Source organism: Erithacus rubecula (genome assembly GCF_903797595.1).
Source record: "Erithacus rubecula genome assembly, contig: scaffold_210_arrow_ctg1, whole genome shotgun sequence".
Taxonomy (NCBI): domain Eukaryota; kingdom Metazoa; phylum Chordata; class Aves; order Passeriformes; family Muscicapidae; genus Erithacus; species Erithacus rubecula.
In genome coordinates, this window is record NW_027636104.1 from 47,477 (window position 1) to 56,113 (window position 8,637).

The 8,637-nt window shown below is 55.9% G+C and overlaps 1 protein-coding gene across 1 annotated transcript; it reads left to right on the forward strand.

Annotated features, from left to right (window-relative positions):
- Positions 1-2,255: 2,255 nt before the first annotated feature.
- On the forward strand, positions 2,256-8,141 carry LOC306815752 (uncharacterized protein; the record flags this gene model as incomplete). The annotated part of the gene is made up of 13 exons (XM_079332299.1): positions 2,256-2,304; positions 3,187-3,251; positions 3,366-3,701; positions 3,882-4,030; positions 4,261-4,408; positions 4,617-4,723; positions 5,298-5,412; positions 5,586-5,723; positions 5,956-6,132; positions 6,260-6,415; positions 6,575-6,676; positions 7,040-7,142; positions 7,752-8,141. The coding sequence occupies 13 exons, from the start codon at positions 2,256-2,258 to the stop codon at positions 7,874-7,876; spliced, it is 1,770 nt and encodes a 589-aa protein (XP_079188425.1). The 3' UTR covers positions 7,877-8,141.
- Between the last annotated feature and the right edge of the window lie 496 nt (positions 8,142-8,637).

Sequence of the window (8,637 nt, forward strand, 5' to 3'; positions counted from 1 at the left end):
CTCCTCCAAACCTTTTATCACCAGCAAAGTCCCTGAGAATTCATCAATCTCACAGGCTCTGCCTGCCTTGCTCCAGCTCCCAGCTCACATAGTCTCTCCTATGTTTATCACCATTCCAGTTGCTCCATCTTTCCTTACAGAGCAAGAAAATAAGAAAAAATCCAGGTGGATTAATGCCAAATTATGCAGGCATTTTAGAGAGAGCATAAAAGACAACAAAACTGATGATTTTCTAAAGCAAAAGCACTATTACAGTCACAAAAACACCTATCAAGGAAAAATATCTTCCCAAAGTAAGGAATAAATTTTAATACGAAGCCCCATCAGCCCAAGGTTGTACCAATTAATCAAAACAATTCACTTGCAGATTCTTCACAGTCACTGTTTTTTAAATGGTAATTCTTTTCTTACTTACTATTCCAGTGCTGGCACAAAGAAGGTTTAAGCTGATTTTCATCCAAATTTAAAAAACAAATCATAACTGTAGTTTAAAATAGTTGGGGTTGTTTACTCCTCTCAGTTCTATGTGGCAATTCAAATACCAAAAAAAGATTAGAAACTAGTACTACTGCCAAAATGAACACTTGAGGAATGCCAAAGTCATAATGCACATTACAGAACAATACTAAAATCTCTTCTTTTTAATACAGTATGAGCAGTGTACAATTAGCAAACTCCAAGATTGCTCTGGATTCACATGCCCACATATACCCCAAGGTATCCTGCTCACTGGCTCTTCCTGTGGGCCTTGAAGAGAACAAGGCATTTCTGGCAGCTGGGCATTAGCAGCCCTTCAAACGGGGGCGTGTTGTGGAGCAAGCCCAGCTGAGACACCCTGCGAGGAGCCAGCCCAGTGCTCCTTGCTCCTCTCTGCTGTCACCAGATCGTTTGTCTGGTTTGAGGATGAGCCCAGCTCTGTCAGGAGGTGCTATATGGACACGAGACAGCTGCCCCTGTCCCACTGGGTCCCAGCAGTCCCTCGCAGCAGTCCTGCATGCACATCAGGATGCTGGCCAAGAGAGGTCCTGGAAGCTGAGGCAGTTGATTTTAAGCATTTCCAGCTGCTTGCAGGTCAAGGCAAACAGTGTTCCCTCAGGATACAGCAATCCTGAGGGTTCCCTCCAGAGCTGCCTGATGCCACCCACTCCTTGTGGCACCAGTTGCTCTCCTGTGGAATGTCCTACCTCTCCCAAGAGTAAAGAGGGAGCTGGAGAAAGAGCTTGCCAGGCCAACCCCAATCCAATGTGCGAATGTGAGAGCTGAGCACAGGAAGGGTTGGTGGGAAGGATGATCCAGGAACCATAGTCCTGGCAGCCTGAGCTTGCTACCGGGGCTGGCCTTGGAGCAGATCCTCCTGATTGCCATCTCACGGCTCCTGCAGGGAACCAGGGGCTGTGCTGGAGGCTGGGAAAGCTCTGCGGAGGGATGGGGACAGCTGGGGGTCCTGGCGGGCTGCTGAGGCTTCTGTGTTACTATCTGGGGGGGTTGGGGTTGGTGGGCATCGTGGGGGAGGAGTTGTGTGGAAGGTGAGAGGCCTAGGCTGGAATTTGAGTCAATTTAAAGGCAGCATCTGTGGTTTGGCATAGCTTTGGTTATGGAGGGCAGAAGGAATAGCTGTGATTTTTTCTGTTCGTGGTCCTGATTCTTCCCCAGGGAAGAAGAGGGGAGAGCTGTAATTTATAAGCCATTTAGATATCTGTAGCAAGAGGAGGATTAGCCATTTTGTTACCGACTCATTTGTTTGGGCTATTTGTGTAACACTGAGTGGACTTGCATTTCTTGCGAGCTTTTATTCCTTCATAAAATTAGGATATCATCATCTCTTCATTGAAAACCATTTGCAAACCAAAGAATGGTCTTTTTTTTTTGCCTCTGTGTAGTGCTATTTTGTAAAATGACTCTCAATGGATGACGTTAAGGCAAACACTGCTGCTTTAAGATGGGATGCAAACTTCTAAATCTATCACATTCTCAGACTATGACAATTAATTTGGGAAGTTAGCAACTTTTTGAAAATACTTGAGTTGAGCAATTGGGAAGGAAAGGTTTCCTGGATTGAGGATTCTTAAATGCCTTGAGCCCACAGAGCAGGACAGTGTTCACTGATTGTTTGAGCAATTCCTAACATTCCTGTCACGCTGTCTTAGACACTTGGGCCAAGGAATTCCTTCCAACCTGGGACACTTTGGGTGGGCTGAGGGTGGCCCCAGGGCAAGTGGCAGTGTGTGCAAGGGCCCTTTGTGACACGGTGCAGCATGGTCACCGTGTCACGGAATGTTGTCCAAGGACCCTTTGTGATGTGTGGTGACTCAGGAGCCGGCGGTGACTGGTCGACTGCCACAGTGCTCTGGAGCCCGCGCCGGGACAGGACGCACCGGAGCAGTGCCGTGAGGAGCCCCCGCACAGCACACTCACTCTGTCTGACCCGGAGCACTTCCAAGGCCTTATTCCTGCAGGTGACCTCGTGGCAAGACTGTGGGACTTCGTGTCCTGTGGCCTTCCCGAGGATTTTCTTTTGCAGGTGCACTCGCGGCAGGTGTAGTCGTGGATTTGGTGACCTGAATCGTTTACGAGGAGTCTCCTGTCCTTGTGGCAGGAGCCCTCAGGACCAGAGTGCAGGACTTGCCATCCTGCAGCCTTTCTGAGGCTTCTCTGTCGTGGGTGTCTTCAAGGCACAACTGCACGACTTGTTGCCTCTCAGCTTTCCTGAGGCACCTCTCTACTAGGTGCCCTCAAGGCCAGATTCTGCCATGGCAGGCAGAGTTCTCAGTCTGTTCAATGTTTTCAAAGGGAAAAAAAAGAAAAACCCTGAAGTTTCCCCAGCACAACAGCCTGGAAATCTGGACCTGCTTCAGCCAATACAAGATGGTGAGTGGCATAGCTGGGCCACAGGACTGATGGCTGCTGGCAGCTTGTCCCCATCCCATCCCATCCCATCCCATCCCATCCCATCCCATCCCATCCCATCCCATCCCATCCCATCCCATCCCATCCCATCCCATCCCATCCCCTGTGGACATGCCCAGGCACAGGACAGAAGAGGGGCCGGGCAGACACCCCGCAGCGGCCGTGCTCCATCCCCTGGGGCGTCCCCAGGCTGTCCCATTCTGGGGAGCGCAGGGCTGGGCTCTGTTCTCCGGCCTCTCCCGCAGCCCCTCAGCTCTGGCTGTGCTTGCTCTTTGCCAGGTGCAGCTGTGGACCGGTCACAAGAGCCAGACCCTGCCTGTGGACAATTCTGCAGAACAGTGAAGGTACCTGCAGCCATCCCCACCTGGGCTGGCCCTGCTGTCACTGCTCAGCCCAGCACAGCCCTTGGAGCATTGCATGGAACTTGCCTCTCTTTCCGGTCCTTTGTTCTCCTGCAGATGTTCCAAAGGCTCCTACGCATTCGGCGCAGAAAGACCAGCACCCCAGCCACACGCAGCACAGCCAAGCCTGACTCCAGGCTGACTGAGCTCCAGGAAGAGCCTGATGTCAGCCTGGATTTTCCTGAGCACTCAGATGACTCTGACACAGAAAGAAATGATGATGATGACAGGGCAATGGCTGACATAGCAGTGACTGAGGACGTGGCCATTACAAACGCAGACACCAGAGAGCCTCTGGGCATTGCAAATACTGACACCACTCCCACTCCCAGTCTGAGCCAGGAACTCATCCTGAACTATTTCAAGAACCCTTGTGTTTCTACTCAGCAGCATGTAAGCAGCCTGTGGCAGAACTGGAGGGCTCACAGGATTGGGTCCCGACACATGGCATGGTCTCTGAGACCCCACAATCTTTGAGGCCAGCACAGTGTGACAGGAACAGAAGCACTTCTTGGAGGAAGCTGGGGAGTTGCTCCCATGGACAGCGCTCCAAGTCTTCCCCACTCCCTCCAGGTGCCAGCCATGGTGAAAAGCATTCACCAAAGTCTCGAGTCCCACGTCACTGTGGATGCCAGACTGCGCACTGACATTCGGAGGCTGGCTGGAGAACACCCTGCTGACGTGGTGCTGACCCTCCTGCGCTGTGCCCCAACATGTGACAGGTACGGGACCCATGTGCCTTGAGAGAGCTCAGGGCTCACCAGCCTTTAGGGCCACCACCCTGTACAGCCTGTCCAATGGGCTCTGCCAGACAAGCAGAGAGGTTCGGGGCCCTCAGGTCCCCTCTGTTTCCTGAGCTCTGTTTCCCTCCCTGATCCTCAGGGCACCAGGGCTCTGTCACCTGGGCCCCACGGACTGAGACCCCCCCTGACACAGAGCTCTGATCCCACAGAGCTGCTGCAAGCATGTGGAGAGCCATAGGCTCGTCAGGACCAACAGTGGAGAAGGTGCTGCCAACTCTGCTCTGTGTGATGGAGGATTGGCCTGTGCACAGCACATGCACCTCTGATGGGGACAACAAAGACGTTTTTGCCCTGGCTGTGAGTTTCTGGAACTGGCCTCTGCTTGCTGCCCCATCACCTCTCCAGCACTTCTCCATCCTCTCCGTGCCTCAGGCACTGAGCTGAAATGTGGGCTAGGGACAGGCTCAGAGGGCACCAGGCCCGCTGCTCCTCCTGCCTCTCCCCATGGGCCCTGCCCCACAGACACCTCAGCACTGAGCGCTGTCTTGGGCTGCTTCTTTTGCAGGCAACTCTGGTCGTCTGGCTGATTGTGCCTCAGTGCCACAAGGCAATGATCCTTTATTCCTCCCGCCTCTTTGTGGCTCTGCTCTTCCACGTTGTCATGAGCACACAGCAGCAGATGCCAGAGGAAGTCGAGAACTTCTGGAGAGCGTGCCAGGAGCAGCACTGCCTTCCCAGCAAGCCCAACAGGTTCCAGTCCTCCTGTCCTTCCCATGGCCTTCTGGCCAGCACCAGTGCTCCCAGTGTGACCTGGACTTTGCTCTGCACACAGGTTTGCAGTGCAGGCCATGAAGGCTCTGCTCTTCTGTCTGCAGTATGAGCCTGAGGTGATGGCAATCGAGCGCAAGCGTGGCTGGGACACTCTGCTCTGTGCTGACACCCAGCACTATGCAGCAGGTCTGCTGGCCAGGTGAGACCCCCCATTTCCCCTCTGCCCCCAACATTTGTGCTCTGTTCCTGGGGTGCCCCACACAGTCCCTGTGGTCATGGGCCAGGGGTCCTTGTCACCAAGGGACAGTCAAGCAGACTGGAAAAGGCTGGGAGAGGAGGTGCCCTAAAGGGGCAGCCTCCCATAGTGACCACATCACCTCCAGGGATGCTGGGCAAAGACTGGATCTCTGTGAGTCAGTCCTGAGAGAGGTTTGCCTGCCCACCTTAATGTCTTGGTGCCTTTTCACCCTGCCAGGGAGATGCGCCGTGTTTCCCTCTCCTTGTGTTTTGGGATTGCACGCCGCCTGCTTGTGCAGCTCAGCAGGGAGGAGCCACGCTGGGATCTGCCTTTCCTGGCATTCCTTGTGGAAGTGAGCCTGATGGCCTGAGCCTGCCTTGCTGAGCTGCCTCCCAGCTCTCTGTCCTCTTGCAGCCACAGCTGCCTGGGACAGTGCCCTTGCCCTGTGCTGCTGTCTGGGCCCAGCCCTGTGCAGTTCCGGGCTCCTGCTTGCCAGGTCCCCTGTAACTGCCCTGTGCCTTCCAGGTGCTGGAGTGCTTGGGTTTGACTAAATGTGCTGACAGCATCCTTGAAATCATGTCAAGATACGTGCAGAGCAATTGCAGGGAGAGGCGTCATCTGGCACTCAGAGGCCTTGTGGTGCTCAGCAAGGATCCCTTGATGGTGAGAAGGGGGCAACGGCTGAAACTGCACTGGGGAAAGCAGCCCCTTGGGCTGGCTGGGCTTCAGGAGCTGGGGCAGACACTCCCAGCTCTCTTGCCTCACCTTCCTGAGTTCTTTGGGACAGGCCTTTGGCCTCTGGGATCTGTGGCAGCAGGGTGGGGTTGCAGTGCCAGGGCAGTACTGGTGGTGCAGCCGTTCATGGCTTGACAACACTGCCTTGTGTTCCCAACAGGCCAGAAAAATGTGTAGCCTGTCTCAAAACCTTTTGGATCTGCTGCATGATGGAGATGGAGAGGTGGTTGGTATGACCCTCCGTGTGTTCACAAATATGCTCCAGAACCATGACATCCTGATATCCAGCACCACCGCACCAAAGCTGGCCGAGGCACTCCTGGTGCTATTTGACAATGTAAGACTCGGTGTCCCCAGCCATGGGCACTGGATGCTGCCCAGAAACTCTGTCCTGTGCGGATTATTTGGGCCATTGTTCAGGGAGATTGGAGCAGTTGGTGCTGACGGATTTTCCTTTCCTCCAGGACAACAGCCATGTGCAGCTGCTCTCCCTTGAGCTCTTCTGCAAGGTGATGGAATTGGTAGTAGACGAGGGAAAAAAGCCCCTTAAGTCAACTGTGTATCAGAGCCTACTCCCACTTTTATTCCACTGCCATGACGAAAATCAGACTGTGGCAGAGGTGAGGACTCGTGGCCTGCTGGTGGTTCCCTGGCAGGGGGCTCGGCTCCCTCCTGCTCTGGTGCCTGGCGAGCTGCAGCCTCTCCCAGGCCTTGGCACAGGGATGCGGGTCCTGTGCCCTGAACTGCAGTGCCATCTCTGCATCTCTGCTGCTCTCCAGGCCTCTCAGGAAACGCTGCATTGTGCAGCCAAATTCCTGAACAAGAAGAATCTCATGCAACTGGTGAAGACAGAGAAGCTCTGGATATTCGCCAAGTGCCAGGTAAGGACAGCCTGGAAGGCCCAGCCTCAGCCGGGAGAGCCCCCTGAGCGCGGCGCTCACTGTGTGCGGCTGGCAGCTGTGGCCCTGCCCAGCGCTGCCCGCAGGGGCCGCATGGGCTGTGCTCCCGCTCCTGCGGCCCCGAGCCGGCTGCCCTGGGAGCCCCGGCCCAGCGGGGCTGCGGGGCGGGCCGGCACCGCGGCTCCCCGGGCAGCAGCCAGCCCTGTGCCCCTGCAGAGCCCGGCCCAGCGGCTGCTGGCTGCACCTCAGGGCTCTGTGGGCAGCGGAGGCTGGGGCCGGGCGCGGGCAGCGCCGGGCAAAGGGGCAGAGCCCGCCCCGAGCCTTCCCTCCCGCCACTCTCCGCAGCTGGCAGAGGACAGGAGCCGAGCGTTCGAGCACCTGCGCCAGGCGCTGCCGTATCTGCAGAGCCCTCAGGAGCCCCTGCGAGAGGCGGCCATCAGGTTCATTGGTGAGCCCGGGCTCCCTCCCCTCCTCGCCCTGGCGCAGCTCAGCCCCAGCCCCGGCTGCTGCCCCGGCAGCTTCTGACATCCGGGCCTGGCGCCGTGGAGCCCCGGCTGCCCTCTAGGCTGCTGCCACCCTCCCGCAGCCATGCCCTTGGGCAAGGGCCCGGGCTGAGCCCTGCTGGGCCACGGGGCGAGTGGCCGCAGGGCTGGCAGCACCACGGGCAGGGAGCTGTGCCGCCGGGCAGAGCCATGACGGGCTCTGTGTTCCCAGGGCTCGCTGGGCGCATCTTGCGGGAGCAGCAGGAGCTGCCACTGATCTGCAGAGGTGAGTGAGGGCAGCGGGCTGTCAGCAGGGGCTGTCAGGAGGAGCTGCAATCCCTGCCCCGGCTGGGGAGGGCTTCACACCGTGTGCATTCGTGGGGTGGCGCACACAGAGCACAGAAAGATTTCAGGGATGCGGCAGGGGTTTCGTGGCCAGCACCTTGCAGTTGATCCTCTTGGCCCTTCCTGTCTTGTGGCCATGGCAAGAGCTGACTGGGATGGCCCTAGCAGGAAGGTTTCCTTGGATTCCCACAGATCTGGGCTGTGACCGTGGCTCTGTTCCTCTCTTCCAGCCCTTCAAGCCCTGAGACGAGGCGACAGCCCTTCCCAGACAAAAGGACAAGTTCAAGAGATATTCAACGGAAGAGCTGCAGAACCATGCTCATCTGCTGCCTCAGAAGAACCAGCATTCCTTTAAAACCTCTAGATCCTATGGATGATGAGGCTGCCTTGAGACCAGAAGAGAGCAGCTGGAGCTTCAGGCACAGCTGATGATTGGAACAGCTGGGCCTGTGGGAAAGTTGCGTGGCTTCAGCCCTCTCCCTGCCTATAGATAGCTCTCTCCCTCCAGCCTTCAGACACTATCCATCCTCTCTTCTTCCCTCCACTATTTCTCCCTTTGGACTACTCCCTCCCTCCAGTCCTCAGACTGTGCCCATCCCTTTTGTTCCACTTTTTTTCCTCCCCTTTGCTTCACCTTCCATTAATAAAGTTTGGCTTCCTCACTTTGACTGCATCTCTGTGCAGCTGAAGCAGCGCAAATCTGGAGTCCTGGGACACACAGGCCTCTCCTGCCATTCTGTTCTGTGCCGTGTTTTGTGCACAGACTCAGAGGACGAAGGGCAGATCAGGCTGGAAAGGTCTCTGTGCTGAAGGTCCAGTTTCACAACACTGTGGAGTTCAAGATCTTGCTGAGAACCCTGAAGCCCCTGGGATTTAGAAGAGCAAACCTGAGTATGCTCTGAACCCAGATGAGAGACATAGCGTGGCAAGCGTCCACAGAGGGCAAAGGAGCTTGGAATGCTGGAAGGTTTCAAGAATGGCTTCCTGAAAGCACAGCAATGCTTCATCCCTGCACAGGGTCAGCAAGAGAGCAGAACCATAAACCATCAGGACTTAACAGGGAGCTTTGGGTGTGCCAAAGAGCAAATGAAGCAGCAGCACAGTGCCCGAGACTCG